This window comes from Pseudogymnoascus verrucosus, assembly GCF_001662655.1.
Source record: "Pseudogymnoascus verrucosus strain UAMH 10579 unplaced genomic scaffold scaffold_57, whole genome shotgun sequence".
Taxonomy (NCBI): domain Eukaryota; kingdom Fungi; phylum Ascomycota; class Leotiomycetes; order Thelebolales; family Thelebolaceae; genus Pseudogymnoascus; species Pseudogymnoascus verrucosus.
The window spans coordinates 160,396-184,164 of NW_017263708.1; the positions used below are offsets into that span (position 1 = coordinate 160,396).

Below are 23,769 nucleotides of genomic sequence, written 5' to 3' on the forward strand. Positions count from 1 at the left end.
TATTAGACACTTAGATTTGGCTCGCAAATAATATGAAATCAGGTGCAAATAATGATGAAATGGTATTAGTTTATTTCATCTGTATCTTGGCTACAATAACAAGCCCCTTTGGCTTAGATATTTGAGGACATGTACTCATAATAAAGTCCGCCACATACATATATTACAGCCTCACAACGCCCTATAATGACCGCTCGCAACGCCGATTTCCCTTTTATAGCCAACCGCCTTATCAGCCGTCCAAAAGCCCGCTCTCCTTTAAGCTGGAGAATAGCTCCGGCTCGAGGAATTTGGCCACGCTAACATCCTCGCTCAATCCCTTTCTCCTCCTCGTCTTGAGTACAAAGTCTCGCGCCGTTCCTTGCACGCTCGCCGGCTCTAGGGGTCGGAGCGTCACTTCCCTATCCAGAGGATCACCAGGCACAATACTCCAGCGCTCAAAGACAAGACTGACGGCCGCCTGACCCTGTGTGTGAATCCTCAAATCTGTCTCGAATCCGAACGAGTCAATGACAGGTATTAAACCCTGGCACCTGTAGAGTGGAGTTCCGGCAATTGGGCCATCGCTGAGGACATGACCACGTCGCCTTGCAAGAACAGTGTACAATGCCGAGACAGAGTCCGCAGGTCCCGTCATAGCAACACTATACACAGGCTCCATTAGGCGTGGCGATGCCATAAGGAAAGAAGAGTAAACTGCACGGCGAGAAGTAGGGATTATTTGACCGCCACCACGGAAGATTGGTGAAGCAGCGAGAGTTGCATCGGTGATTTTAAATTTCGTGTTGCGGATTGGCTCCTCGCACAGAGGCCCTTCTCTGGTACCCCAGCTGAAGCCTTGACGGATAGTATCGCGGACAGTGGCAAGTAATTTCTTGTCAACCTGCGCAAATATTAGTTATCATGCACGTTGATATCTAGTTGGGGTAAAAACTTACTTCAGAGGGGAGAGTATCATCCTGTAGGATATTTGGGCCGATATCATCTGGACCGAAGGCCCAGATGCTGCGCGATGCTAACAAGTCCCAGCCGTAGTTCTCCTCGAAGAATTTACCAGTCTTCCTGACTGGGTCTCTGATGCTGACTTTCCCGCTCTCAATGTCCTCTGCGATTCCTGAGTCAAGGGGTTCAGCAACCATCGTTATTTTGACCTTCTTGTTTGGCGATAGCGCGTAGCACTTGATCGCCGACGTCTCAACAACCGTCTCACAGAACCTCGTGACCGGATCTGAAACCTTGATTTCCATTTCAGCGTAGAGACGACGGAGATCGTACAAGACGCAATCCATATAAAGCTCTCCCGTGCCAAGAATGACATGCTCTCCTGATTCTTCAACTTTAGTTGTAATCAGAGGATAGCTTTTATTGATCTTCCTTAATCCGTCAAGCATCTTTGGAAGCTCCGACGGGTTAATTGGCTCAACGGCGACCTTGAAAACAGACTCTGTAAGCTGCTTGATTGGCTTGAAAATGTACGCCTCTTCGTCGTCTTCAAGCTTGAGCGGCACCAACGTTGAGGACTTCACAATCGAATTATCGACCCCGCCCAAAAGGCACCAATTACCCGCCGGAATACCATCTGTGGGAATATTGTACCTGGTCTCAGCAATCCACACATCAGATATAGTGGCAATCGCCATATCTTCTTCGTCATGCACAGAGTAGCCCTCTCCAAGAACCCGAACCTGCTGTCCAGGCTTAGCAGTTCCACTCAGTACTCTTCCAAAAGCATTGAAGCCTGAAGCGTCACTAGTGTTGAATAACTTGGAGATCTGGACCACTAATGGACCGTCTTGGTCGCACTTTGCCATTGACTCTGCCACCTTTGTGTCTAACGGACCCGTGTAATATTGCTGGAGCTTCTTTTGTGCGCCCTCCACGGGGGATGGAATATGTTCAACAACCATATCGACGAAGCCATTAGCCGGCCCAAAGAACTGTGCACAGACCAAATTTAATAAAACTTTCGCGTCCGCCTTGTATTGTGACGGCTTCAAGTGTATGTTCAGTGTAGCCAGTGTTTCCTTGAGATCCTCTGGGCTCTCACTGATAGTATGTGAATAGAGCTTGTAAATGGGCTCCAGAATGAAGTTAACAAACGACCGCTTTGAACGCTCCTCGACCCCTTTCCTTGTGAAAGATCTCTTCGTTGGGTTGAAGAATACATCGCCCCATAACCGGCGCGCAAATTCTGTGGCGCTAACTCCTGGATATGTGTCTGCATACATCCTCGCAAAGGATTGTAAAGTGAAGCACCATTGCATGCCACTGCAGGCAAACAGGACATTTCCTTTCTCGGGGCTCAGTCTTCTCGTTTCGCCCTGGCCCGGTAAAGCGTTCTCAATGGCCGTATTAACTTCTTCGATAACATGCTTCAGCTTGAAGTAGGCGTCCGTAGGGGGAAGCTTCAGCTCCAAGATCAGTCGATCTAGCTTATTCACAACCAATACAAGAGGCAGACCCTCTAGTACGGCGTACTTGATAATCTGCTCCGTATTGACCTGCACGCCCTCGACCACATCCACCACCAAGACAACACCATCGACAAGTCGCAGGGAGGCTGCCACCTCGTCGACGAAGTTGACATGTCCAGGGGTATCTATAATATTAAGGAGATGCGATTTGCCTTTGGTGTTTTGGAGAACTAAGCTCATTGGCGCAGCCTTGATAGAAAGCCCTCGGTCTCGCTCCATTATAGAAGTATCCGTATATCGTAATTGCTCGTCCCGTGCCTTTCCCACCCTGTTCTCGAGTCTATCTGCGATATCGTGAGTCTCCAGAACGAGCATGTCCATCAACGCTGTCTTTCCGTGGTGCAAATGTCCAGCAAAAGCAACGTTTCGTACTTGGTCGGGAAAGTTCATAAGGTCTGCCATGAACGGTCTGTCGAAGTGAACTGGTGGTAGGTCTGCCTCCTCAAGCAGGAACTTCTTCACCTCGACGGGCGCAATAATTGGCTGTGTGAGCGGCTGCGCATCCTCTTCCTGGACCATTGTCTCGACATCTTCGCCATAAACCTGTTGCGCAGTCGGATAGTATTGCTTATCTTCGTGTAGTATGACTGCATTGGATGGCCCATCTTCGTCTATTTCCATTAACTCCTGCCCTGTAACCTCTGGCGCCTCCTCCTCCTCGGGGTATTCCTGATCGTAGACATATGCGCTAGCATCAATGCCATGTTGAGAATCATCTTCTGATTCTTCTGCTTCACCAATGAAGTTACCGAACCTAGTTGACAGTTAGCGCATATTCTTGTTCTTGTAGCTGGGGCTAGATTGGAAGGTAACATACTCATCATAGAGGTCGTCCATGGCTGCGGTATTGGAGTGTGTAGAATAGGAAACGTGAGGCTGGCTTCCTTCCCTCTTGCTGCCTTGTTAAAATGTTCGCGAATCTTGAAAGGTCGCGTCGTCCGCACGTGATCTCATTCAACCTTCGCTGGGGTTTTGAGCTCTGGCCCAGACGCTAGGGCCGATTAGTGATCGAGCCACTGGGTTGAGCTTCTGGTGTGATTGTGGGCTGATGCCAAGATTTCAGGAACCCATACAACGGTACACCGCCAAATGCTGGAGCTAAACCGCTCCGGTTGAGTCCCCGACTGTCGCTGCCCCTCACCATAATTGATAAATCCTCCTTTATCCCCCCACCCTCTCTCCCTTTCTCCAACTTCTCCACCATAACTCTACACTCCCAACCTCAAATCTGTAAACTTTCAGATATTATATTGCAGTCATGTCTCAATTCCCTCCAGTCTACATTGTGTCTGCCGTCAGGACTCCTGTCGGATCATTCCTGGGGTAAGTTCTCAACCCCTCAATGTCAACCATTTTCTGCCCGCGTGCATGAGGAACCTATTTCTAACTTCGTATCGACAGATCTCTTTCGAGCTTGAGCGCAATTCAACTCGGAAGTCTTGCCATCAAGGGTACGCTACGAATGCAGTCTTACCTTCCTATAATATTTCATGCTAATAGCAACTACAGCCGCTGTCGAGCGTGTCCCAGAAATCAAGCCAGAGGATGTTGAGGAGGTGTTCGTTGGAAATGTCCTGTCCGCAAACCTTGGTCAGAACCCAGCCAGGCAATGCGCCATTGGTGCCGGCCTCTCAGAGGCCACTGTTGCCACCACCGTCAACAAGGTGTGTGCTTCAGGAACCAAGGCCATCATCCTTGGTGCGCAGACAATCATGACTGGAAACGCCGATATCGTCGTTGCTGGTGGTACCGAGTCCATGTCAAACGCTCCTCACTACCTCCCAGTCCTCCGCAACGGTGCCAAGTACGGAAACCAGACCCTTGTCGACGGTGTGTTGAAGGATGGTCTGACCGATGCATACGGCAAGCAAGAACACATGGGCATGCAGGGAGAGGAGTGTGCGCAGGACCACTCCATTACTCGCGAGCAGCAAGACGAGTATGCCATCAACTCTTACCAAAAGGCACAGAAGGCCACCGAGGCCGGTCTCTTCAAGGCCGAGATTGTCCCAGTGGAGGTTAGCGGAGGCCGTGGAAAGCCAAACGTGGTTGTTGACAAGGATGACGAGGTCAAGAACCTCAACATCGAGAAGCTGAAGGCCATGCGCCCGGCTTTCCAGCCAAACGGCGGAACCATCACTGCCCCTAACGCGGCACCAATCAACGATGGTGCATCCGCACTTGTGCTTATGAGCGAGGCCAAGGTTAAGGAGCTGGGACTTAAGCCCCTGGCAAAGATTCTTGGCTGGGCCGACGCAGCGCAAAAGCCAAGCAAGTTCACCACTGCTCCAGCTCTCGCTATTCCAAAGGCCATCAAGCACGCTGGCATCGACGCATCCCAGGTTGATGCTTATGAGATCAACGAGGCCTTCTCTGTTGTCGCCCTTGCCAACATGAAGATTCTCGGACTCGACGCCGCCAAGGTTAACATCAACGGTGGATCCGTTGCTATTGGACACCCATTGGGATGCTCCGGAGCAAGAATCGTCACCACCCTCATCCATGTTCTCAAGGAGCAGAAGGGCAAGATCGGCGTTGTTGGCATCTGCAATGGTGGTGGCGGAGCATCCGCAATGGTCATCGAGCTCGTTTAAATGGAGCTTTGTCAGACTCAAAAAGAGGTTGGCGACGCGCAAGCTTGCCTAGATGCATGTCAGGAGGTTGAGTATGTTTCAAAAGTAGCGCACAATTAGAAGCAGTATTCAAATTTAATGATTAATAAACACAACTTGACCGGGTTAATACCACATAGAACCCGCAGGCCGCGTAATTGTGGCTATGCTGCTCAACATACTTCTGTTTCCAGGCACCCCCAAAAGCCGCATATGTGAATATGATACGATTCTGTTGGTGCTATTGTGTTGCGGTACCTGCAGCTCATTCGAAATGTCGGTGTGCCGTCAACGTCTCAACCGATTTTCTTCCACAATTCACCATGTCACTGCACTATACGTAAGAATTCAAAGCGAGTTGCAGGTGGGCGCGATGTCTTCCCATGGTATTCGTATGTTGTTGCCTATAAGCTTATAACAGCCTTTACGCCTCCGCCCAATGCGTCACTGTCCAACCCCACCGTATGTGTAGGTCCAGTGCGAACCTTTTGACACCGCTCACGCCGCACCTCCGTAGCAAATTGCATATTATCCCAACCAGCCCTACCGCATGCTCATCCGCGGTCCTGACGATCGCCGCCTATCCTCTCCAGCGCCTCCAGCATGACGACCGAGTTGCCACGAATAACCTAGACACCGATCAGTTCCTGTCCGTGAATATTCTTGCCATGTAGAGTGCGACATACCACCATCCCTATTCTGACCTTCTCTCCGCCCTCCTTCTCCTCAACTGCGTCGTCGAGCACGATATTCAAGAACACCTAGACGCATAGTATCAGCACAAGCTTCGGGCGTGTGGAACCAGAGTATATTGACTAACATCGTATCCGCGAAGAACTCCGATAACTTTTCGGCTTCCATTGAGCTGGACGAAGAGCCTCTTGTCGAGGTACTATATTCAGTTAGCCTAGTCCATCATTTGACTCCCCGCAGCCATGGTCGCGTGTCGCATGCGCCGACACGGCGAATTCATTGTAGAGACCGGGCTTTAAGAACAGAAGCGTACCTTCTTAAGCTCGGGCTGAGCTTGAGGCATTGTGAGAGGCGGGGTTGTGTATATGCTGCTGAACCTTGAGACGCGGCGGCACAAGAGCTGGAGTGGGTTGTGGATTTAGAGTCTTCTAGGTCACGTGCCGATAAAGACGTGAGGTAGCCTTGGGAACGACCATTTTTATCAGCCTTGGACTTCCGTGTCTCAACATCAACCTACTTTTTGTGAACATTGCGCTGCCATAAATTGTAACTGTTGAGGGGCATAGTTGGCGCTATAGAAACATTACTTGCGCCATGTCTTCCTTCGGCGGAAAGCGCAAGGCGCGCAAAATCCTGGTCAACGACGACGACGACGAGACAACAACATCACCAGCACCTGTTGAACCCAAGGCCACAGTTGAACGTACGTCCTTATTGTTCCCTCCCTGCGTCCTCTGCTGATCCAAATCACATAGCTGACACCTTCTCCTAGAAAAACCAACTACAACCTCGCACGCCCGATCTAAACCCTTCAAGAAATCAGCCTTGCGCCACAGTATCGCCTTCGATGACGAACAGTCGCAAGACACCTCCGGCACAGATGGAGGCAGTGAACCCAAGCCAATCCGTGAGGTTGACTTTGGGCCGTCACGATCAAGTGGCAAACGGGCAGGACAGACCAAGAAGAAACCCGCAGCTTCGCGGTTATCCTTTGGGCCGGGAGAAATAATATCTGGCGATGATGCGGCAGCATTGGAAGAAGACGAGTCGTTTACGCCCAAGAAAGCAGCCCCGAGACGAGGCATCGAAGGGAATAATGTGCGGCTGAGTTTACCGGCTTACCAGCGAGGACGAGAAGGGGAGGAGGAGGAGCGGCCGACGTATAGCAAAGATTACTTGGAGGAGCTGAAGATGAGCACGAAGAGCACGCCAAAGGATCTACAAAAGTTTCCCGCTCAGGATGCTGATGAAGGGGGACTGGATGCTAGCGAGCTTGAGGGCGCGACGGTGGTAGAACCCAGTGGCGAGCTGATATCGCGGCGCGACGAGGATAAAGCGTATATCCCCACCGAAGCCGAGATCGCAGAGAAGAAGCAACGGAGAGCAAGGCTTGCGCAGGAGCAAGATTTCATATCACTCGACGATGGAGGGGATATGAGTCAAATAGGACAGATCTCGCTGCTACCGAGCCGAAAGAAGGAGACGCGGTTAGTTCGAGACGATGAGGACGTTATGGAGGGGTTTGAAGACTTCGTTGACGATGGCCGCATTTCCCTCGACAAGAAAGCGCAGCGCAAGGCGCAGCGGCAGCAGAAGAAGATAATTGCCCAGGCCATCCAGGAGGCGGAGGGTAGCTCGTCTGAGGAGTCTGATGACTCGGAAGCCGAACGGCGCGCGGAGTACGAAGCCGCGCAGACTCGCGCAGGGATGGACGGGCTCAAGAAACTCGACGCGACGCAGACGGCAGCGCTGATTCCGCCAAAGGTCACGCCCATACCGAGCCTATCAGAGTGTTTGGCGCGACTGCGGACGTCATTGAGCGAGGCAGAGCAAGAGTCCACAAAGCGGAGCTGGAGGATGGGCGAGCTGGTGAGGGAGAAGGCGGAGATTGTTGCTAGGGAGCAGGAAGTTCAGAGGTTGCTGCGAGAGGCGGGGGAGAGGTATTCGGCGCTGAGGGGCGATTCGAATTTACCTCCCGTTGACACGGCGGATCCGATGGCGTTCCCGTCGGTTGGGGATGGGTTTAGGGAGGCTACGAGCAGGAATCGGGGATTGGAGAGTTTTGGGAATACGCCTGTGGGGACTTCGGGGGTGGAGGATGCGGAATGAGAGATGAGTGACTGCGGTTGAGGCATGTTGCTATAGGTCCCATTGAAGATATGTTAGTGTAATAATACCCAAATTTATAACATAAATTTCGAAACCTCATAAGCCATTGTTATGTACGAATCTCTGCGTATTTATTTTTCGTGATTCATATCAGTTAGCAATCGTCTATGAACATTTATGGACATCCATCCCAATATCTCATTCGCACGATATTGGCTTTGTCTTCATCAAGGTAGTTCCCAATCTACTCCGTCACCAGTACGCCATGCTCTCGGCGAATATTTAACTTCCCTCCCAGACACAATATCTTCCTCTACTGTAGCTCAGTCCGTCTCCACTTGGGTCTGTCCTAGCTTCTGAAACGCCTTCACTATATCACCATCAACATTGACCAACCAATCCCTCTGGAATGCCTCTTCACCACCAGCATTTTGCACCAATCCCCCCAATCTCTCCTTCGTGAACTGATGCGCGTGAATAGTATGCACCGGGTCATTCCTCTCTAGAGCCTTCTTTCGCCCATCCTCCATACTATCCCACTCCTTTGGCTCCTGTGGAGTGTCCTCCGACCATACCAGGGCCTCTCGACCCTCTCCCCAGCCATCCAAAAGCTCAGCTATCACACTCGACCACATGGCGAAGTAATCCTGAAGCTTCTGCAGCACCAGCCCCGTCATCGGCGGTGGTAGTTCCAAGAAACGTGTCAGCGCTAGACACGACAACTTCTGACGATGCGGATTCGCCATGCTATCGAAGTGAAGGAACCACTCCGTGCTCAACCATCCCCACACCGATTCCAGAGGCCCAATGCTCGAAATGGTACCCACGAATGTCGCAGGGTCGGTAATCGCAAGCCTAGCAATGATGGTGAAGTAGTCTGTTTCAACAACGTCGCTGATTTTGGGGTAGCGGCGATTTGGGCCGGTGGTTTGGTGTGCTTCCCATGCCTCGTGCAGCTCTGTCAAGATTTTCTCCATGAAGCCACTCTCGACGAGGTCCTTCGCCACGGCAACTACGCCGTTGGTGCCACCTAAGATCTCGGCCTGGCGAATCATGTTCTCTACGATACTAATAACTTTGCCGACTAGATCGCGCTTCGAGATCTCGAGAGCGCTAGTCATATAACTGAGGACCCGAAGGCGAGTAGTGTCGGCAAGCATGACCTCAGGCGCGAGGAGTACATATGATTCCAATATCCCCAGCACCACACTTAGAGTGTCGCTGCCAATTTCCAAAAGAGGGAAAACGGAGTCGACAAGCGGTATGACGGGCCCAGATTCAGCTTCAGGTGTCTGCTCCAGCATACTGGACCAGAGATCTAACGCCTCTTCGAGGAGGTACACTGCCATCTCCGAGCCATGTTCAACAGCTCGTTGAATCAGTGGTACGATAAGAGGGTGGTAGCGCACGGAGTGCACCTTCGTGGCCATGACGATATTTGTGAGGAGGGTAAGAATGGCCTGTTTCATGAGATGCTCTTCACCTGACGCAGTCCAGAGATCCGGAAGTAAAGAGACAATTTCGTCGGCAAATGGCGCGGCTTGTAATTCGAGGCGTATGAAGATGACACGGATGGTCTCGAGGACCGCCAGTTGGGTCTCAGCATGGCTGAGCTCTCGAATAAGAGCCATGAGGCGATGGAGAAACTCCTCTGCAAATGGCAAGAATTGCTCAACTTCGAAGCTGAAATCATCTACTGCAGACTTAAGGTGGCGTGCAGCAGTCACGCGAACGACTTGATCGTTGACTGGGTCCGCTGGGTTAAGGAGGTGCTTGAATATCTCGTAGACGAGAGGTCTATTTGCCACCGATATTTTGATAGTTACCCATTGCCCAATGAGTATTGCGATTCTTCGGCGCAAGACCTTGTATTCTGGGCTGGTTTTGTGAACATCATTGACCAGTGTCGAAGCCAAGAAGGAGTCAAAGTCGAAACTATCAGATAGAACCGGTGCGGCGATACCCATAGCCGTGTAAACAGAGTCTTTTGCAACAATGTCCCCATTGTCTGTTCCTGTTACAGATTGGAAGAAGCTAAGTAACGGTTGCGCGAGTAGATGCTTGTAATTGATGACAAGGTCCATGAAGAGCTTTTCCGAGCATGGCCGGACTTCAAACTCCCAACCATCGCCTCCTGCATCTTCCCGTATCTCCCACTCATATGGATCCTCGTTCCATGCTTCCAGGTCTGCTTGGCGGAAAATGAAGAACTTTGTGACAATAACACTTGCCATCTGAGAAACCAGTTCGTCTGTGAGAAGTTGGAACTTGATGACATCCATCAGGCCCTTTTCTGCCTCTTTTATTTCGGCGCTGCGGTACACGAACGACAGCTTTGGCCTGAACACCATTTGCAGGCATGATCTCAATAGCGAAAGCCCCTTTAGTGCCAACTTCTCCAATACATGACGGCCATCTGCGTCGTCAGCATCTGCATCGGTTTTGGAGGTAAATGTCGAAGAGCCATATGCCTCCCCATATTTCTCAATGAGACTCCAATATCCGCGAGCCAGCTCGACTGAATTAGGAAGGGAGGCAAATGAAGATGCATGGGTTTTTGCCATTTCGAGGTGTAACTTGGATAACTGAAGCAGATGCTTTTCCACCAGGTCCTTGGCAGGCGACGAGATTAGCGGTGGCTCGTGAGAAATCATCCCGAATAATTGTCCGAACTGGAGTTGTGAGTGACCCCACAACTCTTGGACATCTTTATCTTGGCCGGGATATTTGTAACCAGCTATCAGCAGGCGCCGAAGAATCTTCAGGGCCAGGAGACTGCTGTCCATGGCGTCCATAGCACCTCCCTCGTCGTCTCCGCCGGCGGTGAGAAAACCATACCACTGGTTAACTTTCTGCGTGTAGATATTGCTCAAAAAGAAAACAATTTCTGGCGTAACTGACTGCAGGGCCGTCTGCGACTTCCTTAAACGAGCGGAAGCCAGCTCCTTCACGACCTGGAGCAGAATCAACAAGCCCCTCTGTAAACGAAGCTGGTTCGATTCGCTTGCAACCCGCATAAGTGCAATTAAGGACGTGAGGACATCGGGCCAGTCATTGGGGTACTCAATACGCGCAATCTTGGATATCACAAGGGCGTTTTGCAACGCGAGCTGCGCGTTTGCCTCTGCCATACCGCCCTCCAGTAGCTTCGATCTCATCTCCTCCTTTTCGGCCTTCTGTATGCATTTCGCCACGCCCTTCCTCCAATACTTGTCCATTCCATTTTTAAGTTGTATGACGGCGAGGTATCGTATTTCTGTGGGCAGTGAAGTGTCCAAGAATGCAGACTGAGATATGATTAGCCGCCGCGTCTACAGTATGGGACGAGGATGATAGCCAGTCTCCTGTGGTGGTGTGCTTACCTGGAGCAAAGAGTAATAACCGGGCCGACCCTCCCATGTCTGCATTTGCTGTGTCCCCGATTGTATCAGGTTCTGCTGGTGAGAACTGGCTGACTTCAAGGCCATAAGCACCTCCTGTGGGGTTAGCGGGGCAGCCTCCCCAGGAAGCTCGATAGCTCCCTCCATGGCTGACGTGGCAGCAGAAGAAATGGAGGAGACAGAGATGGATAAATAGAAATATGAGGAGGACGCTATCAGTCAATATTTTATCCTCCTTGTTAAGTCACAGTGCTTCTCTCTGCGCTCAAATCTGTGATGGTTCCTCCCAGGAATTAAGCTTCATGGACCCTAGAAATTATGTTCCCCACCATCCACAATCAACAGCCTCGCGATAAACGTTAATCCGCTCCGGGCCTTCCATCAGAACGAGCCCCCAACGACCTCGGCTCAGCACCTCACAGCTTCCCTCACAAGCAAGTACGGGCCGACAGCAGCTTTAGCAAACCCCCGATATCCCCTCGCCAGATCTCAAGAATCAGCACACGACCTCATACCATGCGCTCATAATGTCCTCCGCCGACTTCCAAGCCGCGCAACAGCGCATCGCCGCCCGCCGAGCAGCGCACGCCGCGTCCGTTGCTTCTCAACCACACCCCCCCGCCTCGTCACCCCTCCACAAGCACCTCGCCAACCTCCCGCCGTCCCTCAACCGTCTCGGCGCCGCCGGTATCACAGCATGGGATACCATACGCGGGCGCTCTGGCACCAGCCCTGCCTTCCGCGTCGGGCAGGCTGATGCCGAGCTCCTAGACGAAGAGCTCCTCTCCCTCCTCCGCGGCCAGATCACCTCGGGCCTGAAATACTTCGGCGACATACAAGAAGAATGGGGCGAAGAAGTCGGGCTCGCGCTGCGCGGCATACTCTTCAAAGTCTCCGTCTGGGATCATGGTACGACCCCCCTCCCTATTCCACACTATGAGGACCACTACTAACCACCGTCCCAGACGCGACCTACGGCGCCGCCCTCCAAAACCTCCGCTTCACCGACGCGCGCCACACCGGCCTAGTCCCCCTCCCCCCCTCTCGCTCCCAAAAAGCGCTCTACGGGCTCCTCACCGTCTTCGGCCCCTACGCCTGGACACGCTGGGAGCGCTACCTCTCCTCGCCCTCCTTCTCGCTCTCCTCGCGCCTCAACACCATCACCTCGCGCCTCACAACCGTCTACTCCCTCGCCTCCCTCGCCTCCTTCAGCGCCTTCCTCCTCAACGGGCGCTACCGCACCCTCCTCGACCGCGCGCTCCGCCTGCGCCTCGCACCGCGCACGAACCAGCTCGCAAGGGATATTTCCTTCGAGTACCTTAATCGCCAACTCGTCTGGCACGCATTCACCGAGTTTCTCCTCTTCCTCCTCCCACTCCTCGGCATCGCGCGCTGGCGGCGCTGGCTCTCGCGCACATGGCGCAGGGTATCCTCTCTCTCCTCCCCATCCGACGGGCCTGCAGAAGTCAAACAAGGTCCTCTTGCACATCTCCCCGAGCGCACATGCGCGATCTGCTACGAAGACCAGAATAAGGCGAAATCAGAAGCTGAGATCGTCGCTGCGAGCGCGGCGGGGCAGGGGGGCGTGGCTGGCGGGATGACGGATGTGACGAATCCGTACTGCGGGCCGTGCGGGTGCGTGTACTGCTTCGTCTGTCTAGCAGGCAGGCTTGAGGGCGAGGCAGGGGAGGGATGGGTGTGTCTGCGCTGTGGAGAGGTGATGCAGGAGTGTTGGGCGTGGGGGGGGGATGTGATTGAGGAGAAGCCTGTGAGGGTGGGGAGGGAGAAGAAGGTGGGGTTCGTGGATGGGAATGGGAGTAGCAGCGACAGCGGGAGCGCGAGTGAGGAGAGGGATGAGGAGGGGTCGGAGGTTTACGAGGAGAATGAGATGCCGGATTTTGACGAATAGGTAGTTGGGACGGGGATGGGGATGTGTGTTTACTAGGCGCGTTTTGTGCTTTCGGTTCTTGTGGCGGCCGTCAAGGTGACGGATTGGTTATGTTGTTGCGATTTTGGGATACCCGGGGGCGGCTGCGGAGCAGCATGCGCGTGGAAGACGGGGTGTATAAGTACTATTTACGGTGTATCACCACGAGAGGACAGACTACGGCTGTGTAGTTCAAATAATATCATATTTTACGCCTAAGCTCATGCAATAGTGTTACGTTTCCCCAGAGCACCTAAGCCCTATTACTCGTATCCTTTACTTCTTCTGATACGCCTCGCCGATTCCGCGCTGGACGGCCTCCCTCGCCGCAACCCTATCGATCCAGCGGAGCAAGTGCGGGAACTTCGCGAGCTCCTCATCAGTGAACCCGGTGTTCTTCCAGCCCTTGACCCAAGGCCAGGTGCCAAGCTCGGCAACACTGTATCTGCCCTTTCCGTTACCAGCAAGGTACTCGCGCTCGACACCGGTATATCTACCCGACAATTGGATCTCAAGCACCTCATAAACGCGGAGAGTCTCGTTGCGGAAACGGTTAATTGCGAAGCTAGTAATTGGTGTTAGTGGGACGGTGCGGGGAAAGAGTGTGGGGACTGTGGGGACTACTCACGGAATCTGCTCGGCTTGTCTGCGGAAGAAGTTGGTGTTGCCTTGGTACGGAGCTCCGCTGCCGTGCCAGAAAATAAGCCATTGCTCGGCCTGGCTGGTCTGGAGCTCGTCCTTGAAGCGGAAGTGGTGGTCCGGGTCGTAGTTACGGACGAGGTAGAGAAGGATGGCGGAGGTCTCGAAGACGGGGAAGGGGGGGGATTGGTTGTTGTCGATGAGGACGGGGATGCGGCCGTTGGGGTTGAGACGGAGGAACCACTCCTTCTTCTGCTCGTTGGTGGAGATGTCGCTGCGGTGATGTCAGTGTGTTGTTCTGATGAGCTGGAAGTTTGGGAACGGGGGGCAAACGGACATCACAGTAGTGGTGAATTGGAGACCATATTTGTCCTTGAGCTCCTCAAGCAAGATCTGGACCTTTTGGCCGTTGGGGGTGCTTTGGGTCACCAAGTGGAGGCCCTATTCCGTGAGTTACAGTCAGTCTCATAACATAACCACAGGAAGCGAGAAGTGATAAAACACAGTGAAGCTCTACCTTTGCATTCTTGACATCAGCAGGTGTCTCATCGATGTAGATTGATTGAGACATGTTGATTCCCTTTCCCTTTTTTGAAGGCTGTCGGGTAGGATGTGTTTGTTTATGTATAGTTTTCTTAGAAGTGAAGTGCCGAAGCTGAGGTTGGAGTGGTGTAAGTGAGAAGCGTACAAGTCGTCGGGGTATATGTGCACAGAGTGAAGTTGAAGAAAGCGAAGAAGAAGCAGCGAGGAAAGAGCGCATTATATACATTTCTCAATCGACGTCACGATACACCAATAGCTCTTTCCTTTGTGAGCTCTCAATCAGTCCCGTAACATTAATGATTAATCACACCACCACCACAGCGGGACCAACACCCGGCACGTCATTAGCTCTCCCTGCTTTGTCATATGCACCAGCACCGCCTTTGTCTTTAAGCGGGTGTTCTATCTATCGCCATTGCACAAAAAAAGGTAATTATTAAGCCATAAGACGGCCCAATAATTTAAGAGATGCCGACAAAAAGAATGCGCGTTGGATGGCTATGTGCAGATGTCGCGATTTGAAATCAAAAATACGTATTCTTCGTCGCTGTTGTACGAAGTAGCACTGTTTCGCCATAGGTATAGCTTCAACCCCACGGTCCGCGCCCCGCCTTGCTTGTGCCAAGATCATGGAATAGAGGGGAAGTATTTACGATTAAAAGTCGGAGATCGGCATTTGCGCCATCATAGTCTATTTCATTCCATATATACGTTATACGACACTATCGCCGAAAACGCCGGCCATCGGCTTCATTTTGCCCGTTAATCGTGCTGTATCTACAAACCCCCGCTTCTTCTACAGATATCATAGTTGCTGCCGTGACATTTACATGCATCATCCCTCATCTACACCACAATCAGGTTCTTCACCCGTAGCCCCTTCGCACTCTCAACCCAATATCTCCTCCTGATCCCTAAACTCCTCGCCCTCCTCAGCGCCCCCCACGTCGCCTCCCCTCCCCCAACCATCACCATCGGCACCTCATGCGCGCGCCTCATCCCCGCTGGCGTCTTCTGCACCACCTCCAGCAGCGGCCGGATGAGCTCATTATCATCATCATCGCTCACCATAACCACCATCTGTAGCCCCGCAGCGGTAGGGTAGAAGGCCGGCACATTCGCCAGCTTCTCACTGAAACTGCACCCGCCTCGCCGCATCACGATCACATTGTACGCGCGCACCACGCGGTCAGGCAGCTTGCCGTCGCAGTTGTGAGAGGCGAAGTAGATGCTCGTCCAGGATAGGGGGTCGTTGGAGACGGCGTTGGAGTCGGGCGCTTCAGGCGCGGCGGGAATTGGTGCCGCGCCCGTGCCAACCGCACACTGTGCGCGGAGGGAGAGGAGTTGATATTTTGGTTCCTCATTAGGCTGGGGTAGGAGCGTTGCGACGGGGTCGCGGAGCGCTGATGTGACTTGTTGAAGGAGGGAGGAGAACATGGTGCGGTAGTCTGAGGGTAAGTCTGCTAGCGCCTCGAGGTGCAGGGATTCGGGTGCTGCTTCGGAGTGAAGAGCTTCTTCGATCTTGCCGCTTGTGGGGAGCCTTGATGATGGCATTCCGTCTGTTTTGTTGACCTGAGAGTTCTCAACCTGGATGACGAGGTCGACGGTGAGAGGGTCACGGACTCGGGTAAATGATGGGTCAACGATGGGCCCTATCGTTTCTCGAGAGATGAAGACCTTCTCATCCCGACCCAGTGGGGTTGTGCCGATATTGAGGATTCGCCAGGACTTGGAAACGGGTCCTTCATCGTAGATGAATTGTGCTGAACTTTCTTCCTCGATCATCGCCACCGTAAGGCCAGCAAGGTTCTGAATGAGGACGCCCTCGTTGTTCACTCTGACAACGGGCTGAGAACCCACAGCTATATTGAACCCCTGACTTGCAAGTTGTGAGCTGGATGGGAATTCTATCCAAAACGTGTCTCGAATAGGTAAGCGTGCGCAAATCGCGTTGGGAGGCACGAGACTTGAAGGCAGAGTCCAGGGGTAGATTGAATGATTTGCTGGTTGTGACCATTGATTCTCCACCGCCTTTGTAGTATCCAAAGCAATTTCATCCATGGCATTGTAATTCGGAACACGGTGAAGCCCGACTAAGCTCGCAGCATGGAAGATATCTGGCCGTGCAGCAGTGGGTGACCCCGTAAGTGGTTGCATTGTTGGCGGAACAGGACAAACTTCGGCATTCTCGGGCGAGGTATAAGACTCTACCGAAGAACTCCTAGGCGCTTTTGGTGTGTTCTTTTGCTGACTTGATTTTCGTGGAATGATTAAAGGATGGCCTTCTGTGGTGAAGACGTAGGGGGCGTCGAGAGAATTCAAAGGATGATCCGGATCAAAGAGGAGGTAAAGATACTTCGCTGTCTCTCCCAGAAAGAAGCTTTCCATCCTATCACTCATCTCACCAGTGCGAACATCTTGCAAGCCAGACCATCCGCACTCTGCCCAGCAGCGTCGCTGGATATCTTTCAATACCATCTCCCCAACATGAAGGTACCACGGATCTTGGGTTGCACGGAATATATGGTAATTCGACTCAATAAATTCCGGGCGGCCAGGCCACCAACCTAGCCCGCCCTCAACGGTTCCGTCCCTCACTGACCATCTCTCCGGTAACGCCGAGTATCTGGTCCACAATGCCGTGTAAAGTAAATGGGTTTCGATAGCTTCGTCTATCTCACCAGCTATGGCCAACAGGCCTGGGTAATAGGCACCAAGACTATCTATCCAATAAGTCTGCGGCGACCCTGTAGCAAGGTGTGCAACAACATAGTGAGGGTGGTGAGTACTGCTGTATAAATGCCTCTTGATAGCGCTGTGCGCCTCTTTCCAGGCCTCCAGAAAACTGTCCGAGGCATTCTCCTCAGAAGTTAGAGGTTTGAAAATTGTATTCGGGTCGAGCCAAGTATCCGACCTCTTGCCAGCTGGAACCGTGGTATTTGGTGGCGCAAGACCAGATGTGAGTATGTGAGTCTTAAATGCATATTCAAAGAAGCTATCAGTGCCTGCACCAATACCAGCATATGGTCCTATCCACTTTCCATTCTCGGCGTCAATACCCGCACCGAGAAGGCTGAGCTGACTCCGATGAGACCACACAGCCCAAAACGCCCGTTTAGCAAGTTGTTCGAACCGAGGGTCGCCAGTTAACCGGCTAAGCACAGTAAACTCGAGGACCAAGCTTCCTGCGCCAGCACTGCACGTTTCGGTGACCTCATTGGAACCAGCGCCGCCCTCCCGTGCCCCGGAGCCCTTGTGCAACGGGGACCTATGATAAAATGGTATGCCGTGTCGCAAGTTGACCCTGGGATACGGCATTCCAGTATTGGTATAAAATGCCGGGAGCATTCGTTGCGCCAAGTCCAAGGCAAGGCGTAGTAACTGCCCGTCGTATTTGAATCCATTCGACCACAGTATTGGGGCTTCTTCGCCTGGCACGTCTGCCTTCCAAGGCCAACTTGAAGCTCTTCGCGGTTTGTAGTTTCTTATAGGCAGCTCACCGATTGCAAAAAGGTGAGCGCTAAGGAGTCCTCCTACACCGCGAATCACTGTCTCGAAGACCTGGACCTTGCTGTCTAAATCGAAGCCCCGCGCCTTGAGACCCTGCCCGGACGACCCTTCTGTGCCGTCGCCATAGTGGATAATGAGCGATGCAATGCCGTCTTGAAAGTCGTGGAGCGCGTTGAGACCGGTTCGTTCATTATCCGGGGGTGCCGAAGCCAGAATGGCCAGCGTCGACAAGCTGTCAATGAGTGTGAGCGAGTAGTTTCCAAGCGCATCGTTGAGGTCTATGTTTCTCGGATTATTGCTTCGTGTCAAGGGTTTGCAGGAGACTGGTCTAAGCTGCGCAGAATATTAGTAACTATAGAAACTCTCAGTGGGGAAAGAACGTACCTCATCGTCCGGAAATGCAATGTTCATGTAGTTGTCGTATCCATGGTAGAACATGTCAACTGCCTCTTGACGCAACTCGGCAATGCGCCGCGGGGGCATAGCATTGGCCACTGCGACGAAGGCAGCAACTAGAAATATATATAGCCATGGTCGTGTGTGAGAAGGTGGCCTGCTCTTATATGAGGTACGCAGGGACGGCCTCAGCCATCGCAATGGCATCGCCGCTATGGGAATAATAACGGCATGGGAGCTAGGCGCAAATCAACAACAGCTCTGATGGCTGCTCGCGCGACAAATTAAGCAAATGGGTATCTAGGAAAGGAAGGTTGGGAAGAATAGTAGTAGTAGGAGCATGAGTAGCACGGGAATCGCGATGTGATGTGGCTTTAAATTCAGTGTAGTAGGGTGGCATATTATGTCAACTAATACCGAGGCACGTGAGGCTAAAGATGAATTTCTAATAAAGTAAATACGAGTTTAAATCAATATAATAAAATATTGCAAGACGAGTTCCTGAAAGTACACCTGGCATTTTAGTGAGTTTATTCGATCGTACCTATCACAGAAATATCATCCCATGGGTCGAGGGGACAGTACATGAATTGTAACCCGGCAAATTAATGGTCCGTTGGTCAACCTCGCCGAGCAAGGCTGAGAAAGGTCCCAAGAAACCACCTACGAACCCGCCCACTCATTTGACGATAAGGAGTGAAAGTCGACCCGCGCGATCCAGCAGCACCACCACGACACCAGCGATGTTATTAGGCAACAGGTTTGCTCATCGTAAACTATGATCGAGCATGATTTAGCAGGCACAAGTAAGGACTTTGCGAGATGAGGGTGACGTACCACTGCTAACACGTTCACCAGCGCCATTATGGTCGACGGAATCTACGGCTGTCTTGCTCGCCGAGCTGGCACGACGACAGGAGGAGGGAGAACGGCCGGCTTGTGGTTCTGCGCAAGGGGGGGATTATAGTACACCAGCTCACGTTGGAGCCTTGGTTCTCATCCTCGTCCTGAGTATTGCTGGTACGATTGACACCCGATACACAATTTCCAGGGCGCTACTAACAATTATCAGGCTGTGGCTTCCCCCTCATCTCCCAACGTGCGAACAAACATAAAGGGCCAAACGACCTCGTCTTCTACTCACAACACTTCGGCACAGGAGTGCTGATTGCAACCGCCTTCGTGCATCTCCTCCCCACCGCATTCGTCTCCCTCACCAACCCCTGTCTCCCATGGTTCTTCAACCAGGGATACCGGCCACTGGCCGGCGTAATAGCCATGATATCCGCCCTCATCGTCGTCGGGCTCGAGATGTTCCTCCGCACGCGAGGCGTCGCGCACACCCATTCCCACCTCGAAACGTGGGAACCCGAGACTACCGCCATCCCCGAACAGGGCCAGGCGGACCAGGATCGCGAGTATGAGGAATCGACCGTTGGACTGATGGGCGCGAGGTCGTGGAATGGTGAGCCGAGCCCAAAGGAAAATGGAAACAAGACGACATCGGACTACCGCGGAGATGCGGAGGACTCGGATCTCGATTTGGATGAATTGGACCCCGCGACGGGGACAAATGGTGGTACCGGCTCGCGGCCGCATGCTCAAACTCTTAGCCCGGAGGAATTACAGAAGAAACTCATGGTTCAGTGTATGCTCCTCGAAGCCGGGATCATCTTCCACTCCGTCTTCATCGGCATGGCCGTATCCGTCGCGACCGGGCCCCCATTCGTCGTTTTCCTCATCGCCATCTCCTTCCACCAGACGTTTGAGGGCATGGCATTAGGCTCCCGTATAGCGGCCATTAAATTCCCCAAGGGCTCCTTCAAGCCCTGGCTTATGGTTCTTGCCTACGGCGTTACGACGCCTATCGGACAGGCTATCGGTCTGGCCGTTCACACGCTTTATGACCCGAAGAGCCAGGCTGGGCTCCTCATGGTGGGGGTGATGAATGCGATTAGCAGCGGCTTGCTGTTGTTCGCGGGGCTGGTGCAGTTGCTTGCGGAGGACTTCCTCAGTGAGGGGAGTTATGGTGTACTACAAGGGAAGAAGAGGGTTCAGGCTTTTACGGCGGTGATTTTGGGAGCTACGTTGATGGCAATGGTAGGTGCGTTTGCGTGATTATGTATCCGCTTGTATAGACAGCGTGGGATTTTTGTATGCATATTTGGAATAGTAAAAGGGGCATGTAAGAAGATTCGTTTTTGGGTAATGGCATATTTTGTTAATATCTGCACCAAGTTTTGCAATGGAAACCAACTTGAATAGATCTGGCTTTGATGGGATTCAATCAGATATGTGCACGACAAGGCATGAACTATTATCTGAAGTGATTCGGACCCCGACATCTATTACCCTATTACCATTGGCAGGAGATGAGAGCATCTAGGCCAGGCCATAAAAACTTAACCAACTCGTATTCCTGTCAATCTACTTCAACGGGCCGTCCTCTGTCCGATCACCTGCATCGGGACTGTGTTACTGAGGAACTGGGGACTTGTAACATATCTACCACAACCAAAGGATAGAAGTTGATGCTAATCACATAATTTATCTTCTTCTATAATCAACGACTTTTAAGCTATATAGCTAGATATGATTGTAAATACCAGCTTTGCCTGCCTATAAAATCGTCATTGTTGATAATCAATGTATTTATAGCGTACGCACTATTGACGATAACGCGTAACCCCATAACCACCCGCAACATTAGTACGTGCCACCCTGGCCCATCGTACTCGACTACAACTTGGGGTCCAAGGCAGCACTTCGTAGTAGCACATCCCAATTGTCTCAGAATACAACGCATGTCTCTGTCCAGCTTCCAGCTCCAACTCACCACCAGCTGAGTTAATCCTCTATATCGTTGCATCGCGCAGCATCACCAACACATCCCATCGTCGCATCAAGCTCCTGTCGAGCTACCCCGGATCGTCGTTACTCAGCCTTGCGATGTCATAGGCGTTCCAGCCTCGCCACAGTCGTAATCAAAGCACGACATACCGTCCCGAACCTCGAGCATATACCGAGAGCCTCACGTCGAGAGCCTCTGAAGCAGCCATGCCTACCGTTATCGATGGCTTCGAGGCCCTGTATTATATGAATATATGGCGGATCCTAGCCGACCTCACGCACTCACTGTCGAAATGCATCCTTATCTTCGCCATCCACCGCAACCGGAGCTCTGAAGGTCTGTCTCCCCCCCCTTCTCCCCCCCATCGCAGTCCAGATCTCGGTATAGAACAAACTCTAACACCCCCCCAGGCGTCTCCGTCATCTCCCAAGCCCTCTACGCCCTCGTCTTCTGCACCCGCTACATCGACCTCTTCTGGAAGAACCCCAAGGACAACTACTGGAACTTCATCTTCAAAATCTTCTACATCGTCTCCTCGCTCTACATCCTCCTCCTCATGACCCGCATCTTCGCCCGCACCCGCGAGCGCGAAGTCTCCTACCGCCTCGGCGCATACAGTCTTCTCGGCGCCCTCGTCCTCTCCCCCTTCATCACCATGATCGCCGAGAAGGCGTGGGGTCCGTCATTTTCCTATATCGTTATCAACTTCTCCCTCATCCTCGAGAGTGTCTGCGTTTTGCCGCAACTGCTCTTACTGCGCCAGACTACGGTCCCGACGGTCATCGACTCGTACTACCTCCTCGCGCTGGGCGCGTATCGTGCGCTGTATATCTGTAACTGGATCCAGCGTTACGCGTCTGCGGACCCGGTGAAGCCAGAGGCTGTGGCGGTTATCTTTGGCGTCATACAAACACTACTATACGTCGACTTCGCATGGGTGTACTACTCACGCCAACGCGTGAAGCTGCGCAGCGGCGGAATCGTAGACGCCGATGACCTGAGCAAGTCTTGGATGTTACGGCGAGTTCTTCGCCGCGGCCGGGACAGCGAGGAGAATGATGAAGAAGCGAGACCAGCGCTGGGAGATGATGGGGAGTATGAGCAGAACGTGTCCGGGAGGGAGGGGTCGAGGGGACGAGCGGGGGGTTGGGGGAGGAGGGGCATCAGTGTTAGTGCTGATGATGATGTGCTGGCGGCGGAGAGGGGTGAAGGGAGCCCGATTGCGGCGGATGCCAGGATGAGGGATCCGGATGAGTTGGCGAGGATCTTGCATGATGAGGATGATAGTGATGCGGAGGTGACTGGGGCGCCGAAGGCGACGCCGATTGGAGGGGAGGAGTGGAGGGATAGGATTTAGCTTGATGTGGTGGAAGAGGGGTGGTTGTTTGATTGAGGAAGTCTTGGGTGTTTGAGACTACAGGGCGAGATTGTTACTATACAATATGTTAAATGAAATGATATTATACCCCCCACTGTGAAAATACAATTACCATTTGGTATGATGGGGATCAAGAAGTGTTTCGTAGAGACCAGCAATCGAAGAAGAATTAGAACCTGCGCTCCGCATATTCCCTTACCCTATCTGAACAGTGACCATGTAAAGCCAGGGGTTGTCAACAGCAAAATAAAGGCAGTGACAACAGCGCATGGCGGCGAGAATGGCAGTGAGAATGACAGGAGAATAACACGACAGCAACACCACACAGCGACAATGCAACCCACTTCCACCATTCTCAATATCTTCTCCACACATTCTCCCCCGGCTTCGTGTAGAGCCGGCTACAGGTTCGGCGTTGGGAAAGGGCCCGTCACAATGTCCTTTGCTTTGCTGTACGTAGACAATCCTCTGATCAAACCTTGTCCCATCCTCAACTCTACTTAACGTATCCATAACTGAGTATCCTCACCCTCCCTGCTTTAGAACTCTCTTTGAGTAGATCCTTCGGAGTGAAGCTGCCATGTCCGAGATGATCTTTGCGACCTCCCATTTTTTTTGTACTTCCGCTACAGCCTCTTTGAGGCCATTCAATAGGCTCCGCATCATCTGATCGAGTTCTTTCGGGGTCTTCCTGCGGTGACTGTCCGATAATGAGTATATGTGTCATCGTTATGGAGAAGTCAGATAGATGCCAGGCCAATCATATACGTTGGCTGTGGAACATGTGGCCCTTTTCCCGTTTTGTTAGCGATGCTTTGCGAAATGGCCACGAAATCCCAAGTAAAGAGCTGGGGTGTTTGCATCTAGACCGAAGACCAACAGCGGCAGCGGCAGCGGCAGCGGCAGCGGCAACGGGGGATTGTCGACAACAAGAGAAGAGCGGTAACAACAGCACGTGGCGGTGAGAATGACGGCATGAAGACTGATGTATCTTGGTAAGTTCAAGGGGTTCTGAGAGACGGAGGGCCGTTTTGGTGTGTTCATACATAGCGGTGGATTATCTGCTTCTTCGACAAAGGATGTCCGAGAACAAGGTAATTATCTGGAGTACAATAACCCCTATATCAAAGTACAAAGCACAAAGCACAACATCTGTTCATTCATTGTCTTGTTTTCTAATTCACCATAGACAAAGACGGGGGTGGGTTCACAATAGTCGAATGATTCGAACGAACAACCCCCTTCTCCTAAGTTTCA

The 23,769-nt window shown here is 52.3% G+C and overlaps 10 protein-coding genes across 10 annotated transcripts; 5 read left to right on the forward strand and 5 right to left on the reverse strand.

The window, feature by feature from the left end:
- Positions 1-41: 41 nt before the first annotated feature.
- On the reverse strand, positions 42-3,749 carry VE01_09170 (uncharacterized protein). Its single transcript, XM_018278586.2, has 3 exons — positions 3,292-3,749; positions 939-3,228; positions 42-883 (listed from the first exon to the last, which is right to left on the reverse strand). The coding sequence occupies exons 1-3, from the start codon at positions 3,309-3,311 to the stop codon at positions 233-235; spliced, it is 2,961 nt and encodes a 986-aa protein (XP_018126533.1). The 5' UTR covers positions 3,312-3,749; the 3' UTR covers positions 42-232.
- ERG10 (erg10, acetyl-CoA C-acetyltransferase) lies at positions 3,646-5,210 on the forward strand. Its single transcript, XM_018278587.2, has 3 exons — positions 3,646-3,797; positions 3,876-3,925; positions 3,984-5,210. The coding sequence occupies exons 1-3, from the start codon at positions 3,733-3,735 to the stop codon at positions 5,066-5,068; spliced, it is 1,200 nt and encodes a 399-aa protein (XP_018126538.1). The 5' UTR covers positions 3,646-3,732; the 3' UTR covers positions 5,069-5,210.
- Positions 5,211-5,446: 236 nt separating this feature from the next.
- Positions 5,447-6,160, reverse strand: SMG1 (Serine/threonine-protein kinase smg1). Its single transcript, XM_018278588.2, has 4 exons — positions 6,093-6,160; positions 5,907-5,978; positions 5,773-5,847; positions 5,447-5,715 (listed from the first exon to the last, which is right to left on the reverse strand). Exons 1-4 carry the CDS (start codon positions 6,120-6,122, stop codon positions 5,641-5,643), a joined length of 252 nt encoding a protein of 83 aa, XP_018126531.1. The 5' UTR covers positions 6,123-6,160; the 3' UTR covers positions 5,447-5,640.
- A 93-nt stretch (positions 6,161-6,253) lies between these two features.
- Positions 6,254-7,993, forward strand: VE01_09173 (uncharacterized protein). Its single transcript, XM_018278589.2, has 2 exons — positions 6,254-6,482; positions 6,552-7,993. Exons 1-2 carry the CDS (start codon positions 6,374-6,376, stop codon positions 7,886-7,888), a joined length of 1,446 nt encoding a protein of 481 aa, XP_018126532.1. The 5' UTR covers positions 6,254-6,373; the 3' UTR covers positions 7,889-7,993.
- An 18-nt stretch (positions 7,994-8,011) lies between these two features.
- VE01_09174 (uncharacterized protein) lies at positions 8,012-11,552 on the reverse strand. The gene is made up of 2 exons (XM_018278590.2): positions 11,251-11,552; positions 8,012-11,175 (listed from the first exon to the last, which is right to left on the reverse strand). The coding sequence occupies exons 1-2, from the start codon at positions 11,413-11,415 to the stop codon at positions 8,212-8,214; spliced, it is 3,129 nt and encodes a 1,042-aa protein (XP_018126536.1). The 5' UTR covers positions 11,416-11,552; the 3' UTR covers positions 8,012-8,211.
- Positions 11,553-11,695: 143 nt separating this feature from the next.
- PEX2 (peroxisome assembly protein (Peroxin-2)) lies at positions 11,696-13,455 on the forward strand. Its single transcript, XM_018278591.2, has 2 exons — positions 11,696-12,177; positions 12,234-13,455. Exons 1-2 carry the CDS (start codon positions 11,796-11,798, stop codon positions 13,175-13,177), a joined length of 1,326 nt encoding a protein of 441 aa, XP_018126537.1. The 5' UTR covers positions 11,696-11,795; the 3' UTR covers positions 13,178-13,455.
- Positions 13,382-14,820, reverse strand: VE01_09176 (uncharacterized protein). The gene is made up of 4 exons (XM_018278592.2): positions 14,352-14,820; positions 14,172-14,275; positions 13,824-14,108; positions 13,382-13,760 (listed from the first exon to the last, which is right to left on the reverse strand). Exons 1-4 carry the CDS (start codon positions 14,601-14,603, stop codon positions 13,472-13,474), a joined length of 930 nt encoding a protein of 309 aa, XP_018126534.2. The 5' UTR covers positions 14,604-14,820; the 3' UTR covers positions 13,382-13,471.
- A 236-nt stretch (positions 14,821-15,056) lies between these two features.
- Positions 15,057-18,667, reverse strand: MNL1 (alpha mannosidase-like protein). The gene is made up of 2 exons (XM_018278593.2): positions 18,272-18,667; positions 15,057-18,220 (listed from the first exon to the last, which is right to left on the reverse strand). The coding sequence occupies exons 1-2, from the start codon at positions 18,488-18,490 to the stop codon at positions 15,224-15,226; spliced, it is 3,216 nt and encodes a 1,071-aa protein (XP_018126535.2). The 5' UTR covers positions 18,491-18,667; the 3' UTR covers positions 15,057-15,223.
- Positions 18,668-18,962: 295 nt separating this feature from the next.
- VE01_09178 (uncharacterized protein) lies at positions 18,963-20,555 on the forward strand. The gene is made up of 3 exons (XM_018278594.2): positions 18,963-19,089; positions 19,142-19,303; positions 19,356-20,555. The coding sequence occupies exons 1-3, from the start codon at positions 19,062-19,064 to the stop codon at positions 20,399-20,401; spliced, it is 1,236 nt and encodes a 411-aa protein (XP_018126500.1). The 5' UTR covers positions 18,963-19,061; the 3' UTR covers positions 20,402-20,555.
- A 492-nt stretch (positions 20,556-21,047) lies between these two features.
- Positions 21,048-22,693, forward strand: VE01_09179 (uncharacterized protein). Its single transcript, XM_018278595.2, has 2 exons — positions 21,048-21,470; positions 21,545-22,693. Exons 1-2 carry the CDS (start codon positions 21,341-21,343, stop codon positions 22,489-22,491), a joined length of 1,077 nt encoding a protein of 358 aa, XP_018126501.1. The 5' UTR covers positions 21,048-21,340; the 3' UTR covers positions 22,492-22,693.
- Positions 22,694-23,769: the final 1,076 nt, after the last annotated feature.

Excerpts from the sequence above, each read along its gene's own strand:
- VE01_09170 (XM_018278586.2), bottom strand. The coding sequence starts at position 3,311 with ATGGACGACCTCTATGATGA. Across the intron at positions 3,229-3,291 it reads ATGGACGACCTCTATGATGA|GTTCGGTAACTTCATTGGTG; the intron begins GTATGTTACCTT and ends ACTGTCAACTAG. Across the intron at positions 884-938 it reads ATGATACTCTCCCCTCTGAA|GTTGACAAGAAATTACTTGC; the intron begins GTAAGTTTTTAC and ends ATATTTGCGCAG.
- ERG10 (XM_018278587.2), top strand. The coding sequence starts at position 3,733 with ATGTCTCAATTCCCTCCAGTCTACATTGTGTCTGCCGTCAGGACTCCT. Across the intron at positions 3,798-3,875 it reads CCTGTCGGATCATTCCTGGG|ATCTCTTTCGAGCTTGAGCG; the intron begins GTAAGTTCTCAA and ends TCGTATCGACAG. Across the intron at positions 3,926-3,983 it reads CGGAAGTCTTGCCATCAAGG|CCGCTGTCGAGCGTGTCCCA; the intron begins GTACGCTACGAA and ends TAGCAACTACAG.
- SMG1 (XM_018278588.2), bottom strand. The coding sequence starts at position 6,122 with ATGCCTCAAGCTCAGCCCGAGCTTAAGAAG. Across the intron at positions 5,979-6,092 it reads CTCAGCCCGAGCTTAAGAAG|TACCTCGACAAGAGGCTCTT; the intron begins GTACGCTTCTGT and ends AACTGAATATAG. Across the intron at positions 5,716-5,772 it reads AGGTCAGAATAGGGATGGTG|GTTATTCGTGGCAACTCGGT; the intron begins GTATGTCGCACT and ends ATCGGTGTCTAG.
- VE01_09173 (XM_018278589.2), top strand. The coding sequence starts at position 6,374 with ATGTCTTCCTTCGGCGGAAAGCGCAAGGCGCGCAAAATCCTGGTCAAC. Across the intron at positions 6,483-6,551 it reads ACCCAAGGCCACAGTTGAAC|AAAAACCAACTACAACCTCG; the intron begins GTACGTCCTTAT and ends ACCTTCTCCTAG.
- VE01_09174 (XM_018278590.2), bottom strand. The coding sequence starts at position 11,415 with ATGGAGGGAGCTATCGAGCTTCCTGGGGAGGCTGCCCCGCTAACCCCA. Across the intron at positions 11,176-11,250 it reads GTTATTACTCTTTGCTCCAG|TCTGCATTCTTGGACACTTC; the intron begins GTAAGCACACCA and ends ATCATATCTCAG.
- PEX2 (XM_018278591.2), top strand. The coding sequence starts at position 11,796 with ATGTCCTCCGCCGACTTCCAAGCCGCGCAACAGCGCATCGCCGCCCGC. Across the intron at positions 12,178-12,233 it reads AGTCTCCGTCTGGGATCATG|ACGCGACCTACGGCGCCGCC; the intron begins GTACGACCCCCC and ends CCACCGTCCCAG.
- VE01_09176 (XM_018278592.2), bottom strand. The coding sequence starts at position 14,603 with ATGTATATAATGCGCTCTTTCCTCGCTGCTTCTTCTTCGCTTTCTTCA. Across the intron at positions 14,109-14,171 it reads CAATTCACCACTACTGTGAT|CGACATCTCCACCAACGAGC; the intron begins GTCCGTTTGCCC and ends ACATCACCGCAG. Across the intron at positions 13,761-13,823 it reads AGACAAGCCGAGCAGATTCC|CTTCGCAATTAACCGTTTCC; the intron begins GTGAGTAGTCCC and ends ACCAATTACTAG.
- MNL1 (XM_018278593.2), bottom strand. The coding sequence starts at position 18,490 with ATGCCATTGCGATGGCTGAGGCCGTCCCTGCGTACCTCATATAAGAGC. Across the intron at positions 18,221-18,271 it reads TTGCATTTCCGGACGATGAG|CTTAGACCAGTCTCCTGCAA; the intron begins GTACGTTCTTTC and ends TATTCTGCGCAG.
- VE01_09178 (XM_018278594.2), top strand. The coding sequence starts at position 19,062 with ATGATCGAGCATGATTTAGCAGGCACAA. Across the intron at positions 19,090-19,141 it reads GCATGATTTAGCAGGCACAA|CGCCATTATGGTCGACGGAA; the intron begins GTAAGGACTTTG and ends CACGTTCACCAG. Across the intron at positions 19,304-19,355 it reads CCTCGTCCTGAGTATTGCTG|GCTGTGGCTTCCCCCTCATC; the intron begins GTACGATTGACA and ends AACAATTATCAG.
- VE01_09179 (XM_018278595.2), top strand. The coding sequence starts at position 21,341 with ATGCCTACCGTTATCGATGGCTTCGAGGCCCTGTATTATATGAATATA. Across the intron at positions 21,471-21,544 it reads CCGCAACCGGAGCTCTGAAG|GCGTCTCCGTCATCTCCCAA; the intron begins GTCTGTCTCCCC and ends ACACCCCCCCAG.